Genomic DNA, 18295 nt, shown 5'->3' on the forward strand with positions numbered 1-18295 from the left:
TCAGTTTTTGTAGCCACCCCGTCACCTCCCCCAATTACTGAGTACCTGTCATTCAGTTTGCAAAAAAAATCCTTGTAGGGACCACCGTCTCAAACCCATTGCCGCGAGTGTGCAGTGCAGCTTTGGCACGTGCAGTAGCCAAAAATCGCTTCACTGTGTCCGACACTGCATGCACCTCTGAATCAGTCCCAAAATCAGTGACATAAGCTACCATCCATATTCATGCTGAATTGGTCTCTAGTGAATTGACCAGAAATTTATGAATATCAGTTTAACCCACAAACTTGCGTGAGATGTACCCTCTGGGGTATATTTACTAAAGTGCAGGTTTTTAGAAGTGGTGATGTAGACCATAGCAACCAATCAGATTCTACTTAACATTTATCTAGCACCAATCAAGAAGATAACAGTTAGAATCTGATTGGTTACTATGGGCAACATCTCCACTTCTAAAAACTCGCACTTTAGTACATATAACCCTTAGCATACTTGTGCTAAAACAGAGGAGAGAAATGTGGATTAAAGACTCAGTACTGTGTTTACAGAAATGCCTGTGTAATAGTCTTAGTATGATAGGAAGAGTAGTATCTGTGTATGGAATGGAGTCTAATTATCCATCAAGTGTAAAATGACCATTAGAGTATGTACTTGCCGGCACTCAATTTACATTGCATAAACTGCATTAACCTGGTTATGAGTACAGCATTAGTGACCCTCAATACATTTATCTATTGATCACTATGGTAAATACAAGGGCAGGACGTGTAAGTACTTCCACTGTAGTGAACACAGTGTTACAATATCACTATTTAGTGGACTTCAACTATCATTATGAGTTGTTGAACACGATCGCGTTCAACATCCAGTTACCATTTTAAATTGATTTCAGTTTAAATTCAGTTGTATTTGGAAATTTAGGTCCCTCGAACCCTCAAATCATGATTGAACCACAAACAAATTTGAGGCCCCCGTACAGGCCCAATTCAATGAAATCTTATAACTGCCCATCAGAAAAAGCTGCCAACCAGTCAATGTAACGCTGGACATGCATTTAATGTGTGACAGGTTGTTTCTTTTTGCTCTACATTATGTGAAGATCCGTACACAGTATGTAATGTACATCCACAATCTACACTGGCCGTTGATAAATGTCATGTGCCAAAAGCAACCTAGCAGCCATTAGTATTTTCAATAAAAGTAATGAACATAATATATTAATTAAAGTGATTGGACATATGCATCAGAATTAAGGGGGAGATTTATCAAAGCTTGGAGAGAGATAAAGTGGAGAAAGATAAAGGGCAAAACTTACTAAGCGGCGGTTTGACGGCGGGTTCTATTCTATTCTAAAGCTCGGCGGTTTGGTGGCGGGTTCTATTCTGTTCTAAACCCTGGGGGTTTGGTGGCGGTTTTGCAGCAGTTTCTAAATGACAGCCTTGTTCCATTCTATTCTAAAATGTGTTTTGATGGCAGTGTTGCAGCGGTTTTAGCCTTAGTAAATCTGCATATAGCAAAACTGCCGCCAAACCACAGTCGAAACACATTTTAGAATAGAATAGAACAAGGCTGTCATTTAGAAATCGCTGCAAAACCGCCACCAAACCCCCGGGGTTTAGAACAGAAAAGAACTCGCCACCAAACCGCCGGGGTTTAGAGTAGAATAAAACCTTCCGTCAAACCGCCGCTTAGTAAATTTTGCCCAGAGTATCAACCTATCGGCTTCTGTCGTAGATGTACTAAACTTTGTAGAGAGATAAAATGGACAGAGATAAAGTACCAAACATCTCAGCTCTTAACTGTCATTCTTCAAACAAAGGGGGAGATGTACTAAGCCGTAAGGCCCCCATACACTGTGCGATATGCACCTTGCGACGCGACGGCCAATCCGATGACATATCAGACGGTCCCCACACACGGAGCAATCCGCTGCCCGACCACCTGATATGCCGGCACCCCCCTCCCCCACCCCCCATAGCGCTGCATGGGATTGTACATCGCATCCCCAGATTAAGTGAACATGCAGTAAGATCTGGAGGTGCGATCTACGACCCCACGGGAGCGTGCACATGCCGATATTATGCCCACACACGGTACGATATAGCAGCGATATCGTAGCAATCCATCGGATCGGCTTCTATATCGAACCGTGTATGGGGGCCTTTAGAGAGAGATAAAGTACCAACCAATCAGCCTGCAAAATTCCAGTTAAAAGCGGATTTGCTGATAATTTATCTCTTTCCACTTTATCTCTCTCCAAGCTTTGATAAATCTCCCCTTAAGGCTGGTAAGACAGCTTTAATTTGGTTGCAGCTGTCCAATAACAGCCGTAAAACTGGGTACACACTGACAGATATATTGGCCGATCAATTGATCGGCCAATATATCTGCTGCCTGTCAGCCAGTGTGTACCCGCGATATGTCGGTGAACGTAGTCTTTCACCGACATATAGCATTGGCTGTGCTGCACAGCCAATGTACAGATATGTCTGCAGACATATGTTTCCATCGTCAAGTGTGTACGGCCAGTCTGCAGACCGCCCATACACACACAGCGGAAGTCGCGGGGAGGGGGAGCCGAGACCCGCGGCCAGACACAGATGATAGCCGTTCAGTGTGTATGAACGACCATCATCTACATATACTGTATATCTGTATAGTGTGTACCCAGCATTAGTCTGCTGTGAACAGTGTGTTTCTTCTAGAAAACTACCAGACCAGGGTATTGTAGAGATTGTGATTTGTGCTGTAATGTGTTACACTGATACTGTTTAACTACAAGTTTCAATATGGCATTAGTAATCAGTGATTAACCATTGATTGTTCCAGAGATAAGTATTACATGGCTATTACCTGTGATTGTCCTGTACAAATGTGTGATTGTGTTCAGATCTCATTGTGTGAGTCTGACTGACTAGAGATGAACTGCATGTTTACAGTAGGAAGACGGACAATGACACTGTACTGCCCTCTTGTGTACATTAAGCGCATGGGTTTCAAAATCTTCATTATAGATTCCGCAACCTACATTCAATATTATATGGAATGGACATGTATGCTCATTTTAAATCTGGGGTTAGGAGATGGAACATTTTCAGTAACTAATTTGCAAAATCCTAAGCCAAAACTGTAACAAACAAAATGTTATGTATGTATGTACTTATCTACAAAATATTTTTTTCTCATTCATAATATAAGGCAAAAATGTGGACTATTTGAAATGTGCAAAACTGCAGCACTGAGGAGAATGCAGACCTGGTGATGACGGAAGCAAAAATGAAGATGAACATGAAGTGTAAACTCACTGGGTGAATAATGGAGGAAGCGTTTATTACCCTCAAACCATTCACTTCCAGCTTTCTATCCTACCTCCCAGCCACAGGCTAATTATATAGGTTGTATGTATCATACTGGCCTTTAGACGTAATGCCCAAATTTAAATACATTATCGTGTCAGAAGGACAGTTGTCTTTTTTTTTTTTTTAACCTTCACGAGAATAAACATAGATGGACCGATACCTAAGTAATCTACTGGGGTATTTATAATCCCCTATAGGTGTTGCACTTTAGGACACATGTTAACAGTAAAGGTGTATAGACATTTGAATGCTGGTGGTTTTAAAAGCTGACAACCCGTCTATAAGTGCGGAGTGGGTAGACGAATCAATTGAAATATAAATCATAGTGTGTCATATTTTGTGTAAGATAGAATCTACTTCACAGTCTGTTCCCTGCCCGGGTGCATTATGGCCCTGTTACAGAATTACCCTGAGACCCAAAATGTGTCGGGCAGATAGCGAAAAGCAGTAGACCCTTCTTGGCAATAAGAACAAGTGATCAAGGATGACAGGCTTAAGTCACAGACATTGGGAACGTATGTACAGAAAGCTATGCACAGTCTAAATATACATACAGGTATTTACACAAGGTGCGGAATGCTCTGTTGCACAAGAAGGTTGAGAAAAGGGGCGTCATGCAGGGAGGGTGTGATGTAATGACGCCTTTAAGGACTGCGCACTTATTATTAGTTCTTTGAGACTGCCACACTAATAAAGCCTGGTTCATCATATTCAATTAGAGTTCCAGAACCATTACAAGCTTACTAAACATCGTAGGCACCCGATGGATCTACAACAGTATATCTTTGGATTCCCCTCAACGCACACAGTCATCTGCAGCAAGCTCTGGCCTGGCAGGTCCCCTTCGTTAAACATGGATGTAGGGATCTGATCCCCAATCCGTGCAAGGTAAGCAGTATGAGCTTGCCACAAACACGCTTAAATTGGGGTCTCTCTTTTTGGGATGATGTTACTCTGGGATTTCGGGATGCACACACAGGGCGCTGTCTCCTCTTCTGTATGTCTCCCAAAAGTTTCGTTCCAGCTGCTCAATATGTGAGCTCATGGGTAGCTGCAGGTTCAAATGCCTGAGGAGCGAATCCAGCCAGAGCTGCAGCTGGGAGAAGCTTGGCCTAAAAGAGAGTAAGAGGTACAATAAATCCAAGAGGTTATGGACAAGGATCTTCGGTACTGTAGGTATAGCTCAGCCATAGCTGGTAAATGATCAGAGGCATATCATAGAGAATGAATGATGAGCAAGTGAGACTAAAGGAACAGCAAAAGATTTAACCTCTACACTGATGTGCACTAATGTGCCAGCTGCCACAAAGAAGGTGCCCACTATGGACACAGACACACGCCGGTTCTCAGTCTCCGCCAGCCTGCGGAGACTTTTGTCATACGCTCCACTCCTCTTCGCTGCCACTATAGCCATGCAAAGCTAGTTTAAGCCTAAATGAGGAGAAAACCTTATTTTTTACTTCATGAGCGAGGTTATTAAATGGTAGGAGGTTGTGCTCTTGACATGCCGTGTACACTTTAGCAGTGTGCTTCATCAGAGTTTTGCATCGCTCCACAAAACCAGCAGCACTTTTAGCTTGTGGAGGTATCTAGGTTATCGCTTTGATGTGCAGGGATGGCCAACCAGTGGCACTGGTGCAAATCTAATAAAGGTATTATTATTTGGCTTGAAATAGCACAACAGTGCTGCGGCTGTACGTATCTATTGCAGGCCTCCGACTTTCCTGGTTCTATTAGAAGACATCATTTATTAACGAGAAAACAGTGGAATTAAATGATATTGCAATAAAATGGTGTTGATGACAAATTGCTCCGTAACAAGGACTTACCGCTTCTCAGGGTCCAAGTCACAGCATAAGACTGCACTAGGAAAAAACCCTGGTGGGCAATTCGGAGGGCAAAATCGATCCAAGAAGGCACGAACATTGAGCCCAAAATCCATGGTGCGAGGGAGGTAATCAGGGTCTGCACTCACACGGCCAATTATCTAAGATCAGAGAGGAGATGGGTGAGGGTTTGTCAGCCAAGGTCATCACAGCAGCAAAGGAATGGGTACGGGATCCTGAAGCCAGCATCTCGACAGGATTAGGATACCGATACCTGTCAGTCGGTATCCTAACCCTCCCCCTCTCCCTACCCTAATCCTCTCTGCCTGGTGCCTGTACTTAATCTCCCCCCTAGATCCTAAACCTAAGTTTCCCCCCTTGTTCATAAACCCAACCTCCCACTCCCCGCACCCCATACCTAACCCTCCCCCTCTCCCTAGTGCCTGTACCTAATCTCCCCTCTAGTGCCTAAACCTAACCTCCCCGCACCCCAAACCTAACCCTTCCCCCTTAGTGCCTAACCCTAACCCTCCTCCTAGTGCCTAACGCTAACCCACCCCCAAACCCCGCTGCTTACCTTCGGAATTCTGCCGGTCGAGATGTCGGCACCGGGATTCTGACAGGTTTCGGGATTCCGGCGCCGGCATACTGACTGCCGGAATCCCCGCAGTCGGAATATTGACCGCATCCCACAGCAAATGCTAATTATAAATATAATGTATGTACAACACTGAAGGGGGCAGTGTGATTAGGGGGTTAAGTGAAGACAAAATAATAAAGTAGTAAGGCAAGAAGCAATGTGAATACCTCGCACTGCACTATTCCAAAGGAGAAAACATCCACTGACTCATCATAACTTCTCCCTGCAAGAAGATAGAGCAATTAAGGCCCCCAGAAAGCCACAGAGACGTTAGTGATGATGATGTGGATAAACACATCATGCTGCAGTTACCACATTCATTTTCCATATTCCTCCAATATAAACAAAAATAAATAAATCATTGACAATCTTCACGTTGAAAGAAGATTAGTGAGCATACAAACCTATACTAGGAGGTGTTGCCCACAAATCAGCAACAAATCAGATTCTGATTCCAACTAGTTAATAAATGATAATAAAGATGCATACACACGGGACGATCTGTTCAGCGAACGATATTGCTGAACGATCTCCCTTGAAATTCCTGGTGTGCTGGATGAACGATATTGTTCATCCACACACCAACGATATTACTAACGACCAACGATCATGGATCCCTATAGGGAATATAACGATATCGCCCAGATTGGCCTGTTTGCATGACCGATGGGCGATATCGTCCAGCAGGAGCGCGCATCATTGGTCGTTGGTTGCATAAACATGGAACGATATGAACGATATATTGTTGAACGATATCGTTATCGTTCATATTGTAACGATATATCGCTCAGTGTGTATGCACCTTAAGCTTCTGATTGGTTGCAATATGCAAAAACACCATTTCAACATAAGCAGTGAGACAGTTTTCATAGAAGTCCCTTGTTGTGTAGGCTACATTCTCCAGGGGTGCCTCAGCCTCAGGAGCTAAAAGCATTTTAATCCATCAACAGGCTGTCCTATTAATGTGCTGCTGATCCTCACCATTTATCATTTCAGGTGCCATCCAGTACGGATTCCCCACCACAGTATAACGTTTCCTTCTGTCTTTCCGCAGCAGATCCCGAGACTCGTCTGTTACTAATCGAGCCAGCCCAAAATCTGCCACCACCAGGCTGCCGTCCTGAGTGCCAAAGAGGAAATCACTGTATGTAATAGTGAATGATCATGCATAATGTTTTGTGCTCATGTTTATATCAAATCCTACTTATGTTAAAGTATATAGAGATGGTTTTTCAAGGCAGATTTTGCCTTGGAAGAGAGCTTAGGGGGTCGAAACGCGTTGGTGGGGAGTTATACGGTTACACTTTTATTTTCCCTATTGTATCTTTGTACTTGGAAGCCTTCTGGTCCTTTGAACTACTCAGGCCAATTACCCTTCAATCATGAAGGGTAATGGGCCTGAGCAGCTTTGGAAGGTTTATTTAATATTTAGATCTGGTAAGAGGCCTACCAGGCTCACTAGAATTTGTTTTTGTTTTTATTTGTATCATTTTTATATGTGATTAATAAAAAGGTAATTGAACTATTTAGTGTTTTTCCATTTGGGGCACACTGAGTCCATTGGACATTGTGCATCTAAAGGAACCTGGACTCTATGCACATCTAAGCATACTAAGTGGAACTTTAAAGATATTAGATATGTCTAAATGACTATTTCCCAAACAGTGATTTTGGTATTTACATGGGGTCACTGGATTTATTGTGCCCCCTTTATTTGCATGCTCACACATTTATTCCTGGCTTCCATACATACTACACTATATTCTATTATGTGTTTTTGCATATCTTCTGAGAAGACATTAACATTGGAAACAGGATAGCACAAGAACCCATCATAAGAGAAATGTTAACTTTATTTGGACTCTAATGTATGTTCATTTATCACATTTTGTTACTGTATTATTATCATTTTTGAAGCACCAGGACAAGATTACCATTTTTCCTGATAATTGTCGAAACCACAAAATTGTTTTTGTCTGTTAACGTTTCTATGTGAAATTCACCTACGCATGGGAAGAATAAAGAATAATAAGGTTACATAAAAAAAAAATTGGTTAAGGAACCGGCAATGCTTCTGGGACCCTCATTAGAGCAGAGCCGGGACCTCAAGGAGAAGCCCCCTTTTTGACCATTTGACAGCAGAGGAGCCTCAAGGGGAGAGCAGTGGTGGCCCGACATTGCCTTGCCCTTCTCACCTCCTGACCTGTACCGGCAGCACCTTCTATAGTACTGCCTTTGCACCTAAGAAAAAAACTGGTCCATACATGAAGTTTGGACCCTCCCTGTTACCTATCACTCCATATCTCTTTTCCTTATTTGTGTAAATAAAGTTCATTACAATTTTTTGTGTGTACTTATGTCTTGACTTTTCAGCATCATTTGAAATGCTCAGTTTTTTTGCTAATTATTTTGTTTATCCATTAAAAGGTACCGGTACCATGTTTATGACAATTTGTTATTATTTCTTACGTCAGATTCGGTACTCAGACACGTCTTACCTCTCGTACAAGACAGTTGTGAGAATTCAAGTCCCGGTGGATTATATTCATAGAGTGGAGGTAGGTCTGGAAAATACATCTTTATAAATATTGTTTCACATTCTTCTAAAAAGAAACATAACTAACAAGGAATGAATGACAATTCAAGAAAATGACAAAGTGTAGAGACTTTACAAGATGGGAAAGGCATAAATAAAACATCTTTGACTCATAGCTTAGATCTTGCTGTGACGTGTGCATGTAACATATGTATTAATATCTCACCATTCCGGCTGCTATGTCTCTGGCAAAGCTGACTCTCTGATTCCAGGGATACTCTGCATCCTGCAGACATAGAGAGACTCAGGTCACTGTGAGTTGCTGAACCTGGACACTTCTAGATTAAGGGGTTTGGAAACATACTGCATATGACAATTCAATACATGGTTTTGGGCCATAGTCATTGTGTATCTAAAATCTAGCACAAATTTAATGGTATTACATGATCTGCATGGGGGAAATACATCTGATTTCCTTAAAGAATTATTCCACCTTTTCTGTACATGTAAATAGCCCACTTGCCCATTCCCAGGCCTCTGTCTCTTACCTAAATTGTGGGAGTGCCTACACCGGGATCCACATTCCCTGTGCTTTCTTGGTCCATGAAAGAAGCCCTACAAAGAAGGACCCACACTGAGAGTTGGCTGCAGGCAGAGTGCTATGTTCACCCCAAATCCTGCCCTCATCATTGTGCTGCTGCTGGCGGAAGCTACAGTGGTCACGAGGCTCTAGCTATTGATGCTGGTACATGAAACGTCAGTGATCTGACACAGAACAAGAGGTGGAGCTGACTCAGCAATCTGCTAGCAGATTTCGCGCTAACTGGTCCTCATTTGTGGCAGCTTGGTTTCAATCGTGAATTCCCAGCAGCACAGTGGAAAAGGCCCCGAAGGAGGAAAACCACAATTCAGGTAAGAGAGGTTACTTTAAATATTTGCATAAAATGGTGGAAAAGTTTAAGACACCAGTTTTACTTTTGCGAATGATTGTTAGTTAAATGTTCCTATGAATAGAATGTTCTGTGAATAGAAATGCTCTCTCCTGCTCATTAAAGCCTCATTTATGGTATCATGACAGTAAGGGGACATCGGGGTGGCTCCTATTACAAGTATAGAACGAGACCGGATATCTAGCAGATTGTAGCTGCTGTGACCCTTTAAGCAGCAAGGAAAGCCCTTAAAATACAACATTTCTACTCCTTTATTCAGCTTCTACAATCATGCTCTCATTTTCTCATTGTGACCTTCACCGTAAGTCCTCTAACCAGCTAGTGCAATCTTACTTCAAAAACACATGTTATTTTGTGCACAACTAGGTGCATCTGTGCAAATAAAGACAGACAGTTCCACCCAAGGGGAGTTTCCTCTGCACCTCAGACATTGGATCTCATTCAGAGCCGCTCGCAAAAAGCAAGTGCTCGCTCTGAATGAGGGCGACCGCTTTTTTCTTTTAAAAGCCGGCCTCCTGGCCGCTCGCTAAGTTGTGGGTGTCGTCTTCCGCAAGCCCCAGTGAGCTTCCGGCTCTAATACTGACATCACCGGCTGGTGATGTCAGTAGGGCCGCCCACAAACGGCAGGCGTTCCTTCAGGAACGCCTCCATTTGTCCAGCCACCCCGCCTACAAAATGGGTTGAGCTGTCGATCAACATCGACAGCCGCCCCGTTTGTAGTGAGCCCCGGAGCAAGTGAATTTCTCACTCACTACGGGGCTTGCGCACGAGCATTGTGTACGTCGCGCATGCGCAATGCACAACCATCGATCCGCTTGCGAGCGGGTCTGAATGAGGCCCATTGTGCGCTTTGTTTGGACAATATCCACGGACACTAAACCGCAGGTTTCTGTGTCCATTTAAAAGAACAAGTACTATATAAAGTATGTTTCCATGATTATTTCTGTTTTAATGCAACAAATTAAAATAGACATTTCAAAACACTGCACCAACCATTCCCTTTATCACCCTGCGTAGGGTGCCTCCTGGGATGTACTCTGTGATGAAGTTCAGTCTCTTGTCCTTGTAAAGCACCCCTATAAACTTCAACACATTGGGGTGCTCCAGACAACGCATCACCTTCACCTGCAATAAAGGGGGTTATAAACATTAGTATCCAATGATCAATACATTTGACTTGCTGCTGAGAAGTGGTTGAACACATTTTTTTTTTTCATTGATCTCTCTATTCAGCCCAGACGAGTAAGAGCCATGAGCAGTGTGCAGTAGCAGGAATAACCTCTATACCATACGTCTGTAGTAGGATATGCTAATGTCTCTCAGGCTAGTAGCAAAGCAAATACACTAATGAACATTTCATTATGAATCACTTTCATTAAGGTAGTTTCCATTTTATCCAAGAAATACTATTCCTTTCCTGCTCTAAATTAACTCTGTAGATGACATACTGTAAATGTATCATTATATATTATTCAGATAAACCATAGCAGATATCCTAGCTGCCAGACGTACAATTATAAACACAATACATATAATTTACTCCCAGCCACTTTCAGATTCTGCTAAATATTCATACAAGACAAATAGATATCAATATATGCTTAGGTAACATACTGTAACACAACACAGTGATTTCTTACATCAAGAAAGATTGCATGCAGATTTATATTCACTTTAGTTGATATATATAAATATATATATATATATATATATATATATATAAATATATATATATATATATATATATATATATATATATATATCAGTGGCGGCTCCTACCTTTTTATGTGATCGGGGCTGCCTATGCTGCCATCTGATCAGCAACCTGGCCCGTTTTCTTCTGTAATTCGCAATGCATCTGGCAGGGCCTGCAACCTGCGCATGCACACAAACACCAGCTTCTACGGACTGCATTGGCTGCATCTCCTAGAAGCCAGGTAGGGCTGATGGAAAGGCAGGGAGTGGCCTTTAATCACAATCTTACATGTAATATAAAACAGCGTACCACCGATGGCATGTGAAATTTGTTTCTAAAAATATTAATCATGTGTGTATACATACTGTACACTGAAGTGCCAAAAGTCATGGGATAGATGCCTAGTATCATGTAGGACCCTTTCTAGCCCGTCGAAGTGCAGCAACTTGACGTGGCATCGATTCAAGTGGACGGAAGATCTCTGGAGAGATGTTAGCCCATGTCATCTGGATAGCTTCCCACAGTTCCCTGATATTTGTAGGTGTAGGACCTTGGGTGCGAATGGACCTGTCCACCACGTCCCATAAATTCTCGATTGGGTTCATGTCGGGCGAACGTAGTGGCCTCACCACTCAGTCTCCAGAATGCTCCTCAAACCAATTCTGGACTATCCTACTGGAATATTCCATCATTAAAGGGGTACACGAAGGGCTGCAAATGGTCATCAAGCAATGCAATGTTGCGGTTACCAGTCAATGATGTGTTCAGGCAGACCTTCGGACCCAACCCATGCTGAATGAATACATCCAACGCCATTATGGAACCACCACATGCCTGCACGGTGCCTTATTGACAACTGGGGGCCATGGCATCATGGGGTCTGCACCACATCCAAACCCTACCATCAGCCCAAAACAACTGAAACCGTGACTCATCGGACCACGCCACACGTTGCCAGTCCTCCAGGGTCCAATAAGCAACATCATGAGTCCACGTGAGGTGCTGTGTCCGGTGTTGTAGTGTTAACATGAGAAACTTTAGAACAAATGTGGTTGAGGTTGACAGTCTGGTGGCTCTTCTGCTGCCATATCCCATGGAAGCTAAAGAACACTGCACTGACCTGCTGGATATGCGTTTGGTACCTCCTGCGTTGAATGTGGATGTGATTTGAGGCAGTGTCGCTTGTCTGCTACCACGGACAATTCTGGCCAGGCGCCGCTGGTCACGGTCATTAGCACCTGTGGTTGGCCACTGCGCTGCCATAGTGGGTGGTAATGCCTTTCATGAGGTATTTCCAGTACACACGTGACAACGTACATCGAGGAATATTGATTGTCTGCACAATTTCGGAAATAGAATTTGATAATCTTCCGGCACCCACTATCATACCCCGTTCGAACTCCGATAATTCACGTCGCCTTACCATGAGCAGCCTAGCCAGCATTCAAACTGACTTATGAGATGTCAGATTACAACTGATTTGAAGCAGGTCTGGGCATTTTCAATACGTCACAGTATGGTGACCATGACCTTTACATACTTATATCACATGACTTTTGGCTCTTCAGTGTATATATAACCCAGATTCCAGTACTATTTCCAATACTATGCCCACACCGACTAACTACAACTCACAGTACCAACTAGAAATCCTATTTCACACAGGACACCACAAATCTCATCATTACGCAATATGCAAACTCAATATGCTATCACGTTATTGTCATGGTAACTATAAACTCCAAGTACAATGTATCAATCTTACATTCTTCTATTATCGCACATATGCAACCATATACAGTATGCAACACAAACTACTCCATATATACTGTGTATGCCACACAAGCCTCCATGTAGTCCTCATATGTATCTCACATCTCAAGTTTCCATATTGTATCACTAAACATATACTATCCCCATAGGCTGTAACAATGTCCTATATGTGCTTTATGTGTCTCTCATATGCAGCCCACATCGCCAATATACAGTTAGTACCTCAATATACAGCTAGTACCTCCCATATACAGTTACTGTAGTACCTCCCATTTACAGTTAGTACCTACGATATACAGTTAGAACCTCCCATATACAGCTAGTACCTCCCATATTTATAATCACAATCTATAGTGGGAAGGACAGGAGAGGGAACAGGATTGATACTTATGTTTGTCCAAAGAAAATAAGATAAGAGTCTGTGGAAGGCAGAGTTTGGGTATCTAAAGGGGATGCAATAAGGAAGCCGGCTGACATTATACCGACAGCCGGCTTCCCGACTGTCATATCCCAGCGAGGGTGAAATGCCCGGCGTCTAGATGTAGACCCCGCTCATTTCACCGACGCCGGGAGAGGGGGTGGGTTAGGTTTAGCGCACCCGGGGGGGCCTTAGGGTTAGGCACCCCCCCCCCGGGAGGGTTAGGAATAGGCTAGGGGGAGGGAGGGTTAGGCACCCCTAAGGAGGGTTAGGTTTAGGGGGGCTAGGTTAGTCATTACTTACCTTACCACAATCGGGATTTCCAGCGCTGTCGGGCTGCCGCTGCCGGTATCTGTTCCAGTGTCGGGCTGCCGCTGCCGGGAATCGAAACGCCAGCCGTTCGGCAGCCGGTATTTCATACCGATTCCATCTAAAGTCCACCTGTCTTCCCAGAATGCTTAGCATCTACACGTGTGCAATTGCACATACTCTGTCTGTATGATTGGTACATGTGACGTGCAGCTGCCTTGATAAGAAATCAGAGGGATCACATTGTGGCTGACTATGCCTCATGCAATATTGTCATCACGGAGAGCGTTCCCTAACAACGTGTTATTTGTAGTCACTGAGGACCAATATAACATGGTACAAACTCACAACTTATTTTGTCATGTTTAGTGACTAAGGGGGTCATTCAGACCCGTTCGCGAGCAAAGGACGCTCGCAAACGGGTCGATGTTCCCCCACTGCGCATGAGCACGACGGAGGGAGCTCCGTCGTGCGCATGCGCGAGACCCGGACTGCGACAGCCAAGCTGTCGCTCCGGGTCTCGCACCAAAGGGGGCGTGCTGTCGATGTTGATTGACAGCACGCCCCTGTCTGGAGCCGGCCCCACTGACATCACTAGTGATGTCAGTGGGAGTGATTTTGGCTCTGATAGAGCCAAAATCACTCCTTGGCTTGCGGAAGCGAGACCCTACCGCAGGGTCTCCGTCGCAAGCCCGATGGTCAAGACCATCGCGACCATCATCATGGACGCTTGCATATGCTGTGGGGGGTCACCCACAGCTATGCGAGCGTCCAAGAGGACGCTCCATTTTCAGGGAGGAGGGCCCTGATTCAGAGCGAGCGCTCTGGTCAGAGCGTTCAGCTCTGAATCAGGCCCTAAATGCCAAGATAAAAGTTTTTCTAAGTTCAGCTTTAAGCGCACTTAATGTTCTATAGCAGTAAAAGGATTTTGGTCAAAAGTGAGAGACCTCCTGGATATGACTAGACATAAATAAATCCATTCCATATTTTGATATTCTAAGACAAGGAATGACCCAAAGCCAGAGTGATGAGTATGCAATCTGTACAGACTAATCAATTCTTACAAACAGAAAACGAGCTAGTGGTATTATTGTTTAAAGATACATAACTGACATATTAAGCTTTGCTTTTTGAGCTTTTTCTCCTTTGAATCACTGATGGATGCATGTGTTGCTAATTGTGAAAAAGGGAACCTAGAGTACATGTGAAATAGTGCAGATTATCTTCATGCTTTCATTTATTTATGAATATTTTCATTATTAGATTTACTTGTCCTTTGGAAATATACTGTAATGTATTAAACAGGTATTGAGATAAATTTTACCTGGCTTTATAGCCAGGATAAGTTAACAGCAGAGTGTACGCACCTCTTTTAAAAAGGTTATCTGAGTTTCCTCATCAAATCTTATTAACTCCTTCATCACCATGACCTCGCCAGTCTGACGATGCGTAACCTGTAAAGAAAGGAAATTAGAACTTTGTCATCATAGCAGACTTTTAAAACATATACTGTAGCAAATTGGTTTCCGTTTTTAAAAAAAAAAACTCACAATGCCCTCAATGCCAGAAGTTCTACCCAATAGGCCGATGCCCGATGCAAATAAAACCAATGTTGGAGCGATATATGTGATGTGCCGATGGGGCAGAGTATGAATGCTGATAACATCGCCCCAACATTGTGCATTTTACTTTGTATCCTCGCAGGGGTGCACAGGGAAACCGTATGTACAGATGATGTCTGCACCACAAATCATCCAAATTAAATGTCATGTTACGGGATGTAGAATCACCTGCAAATGTACTGTGCCGAATGCGTTATTCTACAGATATCTAGTATAGTTGCACTCTCTGATATTTTTATACACTATGCAACACTGACATAGGGTGCCAGTGAACTATTTATGCCAGTTGCTGTAACAAGTATATCACAATCTCCAGCGTACAGCTACAATATGGGCACATGACATTTCAGATTGGCTGAGAGAGTTGCATGATTGCAACAAGTCCTTTATCACGAAGAGATAACATTTTAGTATTGAAAACACATGATCATCACATAGGTGGTCATTTAATCCTGGATAATTCACCTTGATTGCCTGCCCGAAGCAGCCCCTTCCCAGCACCTCTCCAGGGATGAGGTCTGAGGGCCGGAATATGCGATGTGACCCGGTAACACCGCGGACAGATTCAGAACGGCACATGTCTCTTCTGGAGCATGACGGGGATCCCACACAGCTAGATCCAGGTGATCGGTCTATGCTACAACTGCGCCTGGACACCGGAGAGGGAGAAAGTCATTAAGTACCAGGTTTAAATAATATTGCCTAGATTTTAACATTTATTTCAGCACAGATTCATGTTTACATACAGTTGATATCATTCATGTGACAGAGAATAAATAAATATTTTTTACCAATATTATTTTTTGTATATTAAGACAATGTTTTATTATTTTACAATGAATTACAGTCTGAATATTACTAGGTTTCATAATTATCATACTGTATAAGGGGAAAGTATGATGTAAGGACATGGTACTGTGGCACTTCTATACTTAAAGTCTCTTACAAAGGGAGGTCCCGCTGCACCAGAACGTTACTGGTATGTGCTGTGTTTGGGTCACCATCAGCTACAGTCACTTGTACTTGTAATATTGGCATAAGCCTGTGACAAATAATGGAATCCATTCATAAACTGTTTTTTTTTCATGTTTAGATAAATTTTATGTATTAGTTTGTTGTAAAAGACAGTCTACAGCTTTTACTACATGCATGACGTTATATATTTTTTTATTCTTGTGTCTTTTAGCCTTGCACTATTATAATAAGGAAGAGTTGTTTTTTTTAAATGTTCCCTTAAGCTGGGTACACACTATAAAAATGATCAGGCCGATCAGCCGATAATTGGTGTATAGTGTGGATATAGGAGCGTTAGCTGGTAAACGGCTTCTAATGCTCCTGGAACAGTCAGATCGGGAGGGCAGGATCTGTTGTGCTGCACATGCTATCTTGGGGATCTGAAGAAAGCAGACACTGAGCAATAAATTGCTCTATGTGTGTACAGGTACACACCAATCCGACAAATGCTCTGTCGGATCAAATCGTTTATCGGATCGGCAGCATTTATCGGGTAGCGTGTACCCAGCTTTACTACCACTTAGCCCCACCAGGAAAGGATCCTGAGGAGAGACCACGCCATATGGTAATGGTTGAAATGAGGCCACACCGCAGAGCCGCCTCCTCTCTTACACAACATTCTCATATTGCTCATCTGTTATCTTCTATGCCGTGTCTCTCCAGCGTTACCTCCCTTCTGCATCTCACCATGGGGTGAGCGGTTATGTGGATGGACTGACATTTTTTTTTTGTTTTTACGTTTTTATCCTGTTCTTTAAAATAAATTTAAATAATCTCTGTCACTTTAGTGACAGATCCACTTTAAGGCAATGAAATCTATCCAATAAATAAAAGTCATCTGATGGTGAAAAACTAATTTAAGACATGCTGTATTTTAACTAAAAGAAAATAAATCTTCCTCCAATACAGTTACTGCATTTATACTGTAATAATGGATTTGTAAACTGGCTTAACAAAATAACTATGAGATTCTATAATAATTTAACTCTAGCACTCAAGACTGGTAAAACATACATGCTGCCATAATATATACTATATTATACTAAATGTAGACACTCACGCATAAAACAGGATAAAGAGATAGAAGACAAATATTGTGACATGGCCTTTTTTAATATTGTTGACAAAATGAAAAGTTCCTCAATATTTCATCTTAGTGAACAGTCATATTGTGTACACAAAGGTATCTCTCCATGCACAACTCCTCTGTAATGGCTACAATATAACTTAATCATAAAATAATGACATAAATAAAAAAGTAGCCTTACGTCACAGGCCTCTGGCGTCTAATCCCAGTCTCTGTGCATGGGGTGGGTATAATGGCGTTTTCATGAGGGTCATGTTCGATGGTCAGCTGCAGGAGTCGGCTGGTTTCCTGTATTAAGATATCAATCTAGAGAAAAGAAGAAAGGGTCACAGCAAATGTAAAGTTACAAAGCTATCTATGGTATATAATAAGGGCAAGCATAATAACGCACCTCATCAAGGGGAACGCTGCGGATAGGGGTGCCATTAATCTCTAGTATTCGATCTCCAACATGAATTGAGCCTTGAATATCAGGACTGAGGCAGTCAGCGGACACCCTAAAACATGTGTAAAAAGGAACTTTATTATCATATATCAATTAATATTCTTGTCCACAATAAAATAGTATTAGCTATATACAGTCAGGTCCATAAATATTGGGACATTGACAGAATTTTCAGATTTTGGCCTTTATTCACCACCACAATGGTTTTGAAATGAAACAAACAAGATGTGCTTTAACTGCAGACTTTCAGATTTAATTTGAGGGTAATTACATCCAAATCGGGTGAACGGTGTAGGAATTACAACAGTTTCAATATGTGCCTCCTACTTTTTAAGGGACCAAAAGTAATGGGAATATCAACTCAAAAGCTATTTCATGGACAGGTGTGAGATATTCCCTAGTTATTTCATTATCAATTAAGCAGGTAAAAGGTCTGGAGTTGATTCTAGGTGTGACATTTGCATTTGGAATCCGTTGCTGTCAACTCTCAATATGAGATCCAAAGAGCTGTCACTATCAGTGAAGCAAGCCATCATTAGGCTGAAAAATCAAAACAAACCCATCAGAGAGATAGCAAAAACATTAGGGGGGTCATTCAGACCCGGTCGTTAGCGCCGATGCAC

At 42.6% G+C, this 18295-nt stretch overlaps 1 protein-coding gene across 2 annotated transcripts in view; it reads right to left on the minus strand.

Annotated features, from left to right (window-relative positions):
• Window positions 1-1674: 1674 nt before the first annotated feature.
• Window positions 1675-18295, minus strand: part of LIMK1 (LIM domain kinase 1) — a 132543-nt gene continuing 115922 nt past the window's right edge. For both annotated transcript variants that reach the window (XM_088454112.1, XM_088454120.1), the window contains 11 exons: window positions 17619-17724; window positions 17409-17533; window positions 15592-15775; window positions 14872-14958; window positions 10302-10433; window positions 8585-8644; window positions 8321-8386; window positions 6804-6942; window positions 5990-6045; window positions 5186-5343; window positions 1675-4468 (listed from right to left, as the gene is read on the minus strand). In XM_088454112.1, coding sequence (XP_088310238.1) covers window positions 4306-4468; window positions 5186-5343; window positions 5990-6045; window positions 6804-6942; window positions 8321-8386; window positions 8585-8644; window positions 10302-10433; window positions 14872-14958; window positions 15592-15775; window positions 17409-17533; window positions 17619-17724 — 1276 coding nt within the window. In that variant the 3' untranslated portion in view covers window positions 1675-4305. The remainder of the gene's footprint in view (window positions 4469-5185; window positions 5344-5989; window positions 6046-6803; window positions 6943-8320; window positions 8387-8584; window positions 8645-10301; window positions 10434-14871; window positions 14959-15591; window positions 15776-17408; window positions 17534-17618; window positions 17725-18295) is intronic.

This window comes from Taudactylus pleione, unplaced genomic scaffold (assembly GCF_031769625.1).
Source record: "Taudactylus pleione unplaced genomic scaffold, aTauple2 ptg000040l, whole genome shotgun sequence".
In the NCBI taxonomy this organism is placed as follows: Eukaryota; Metazoa; Chordata; class Amphibia; order Anura; family Myobatrachidae; genus Taudactylus; species Taudactylus pleione.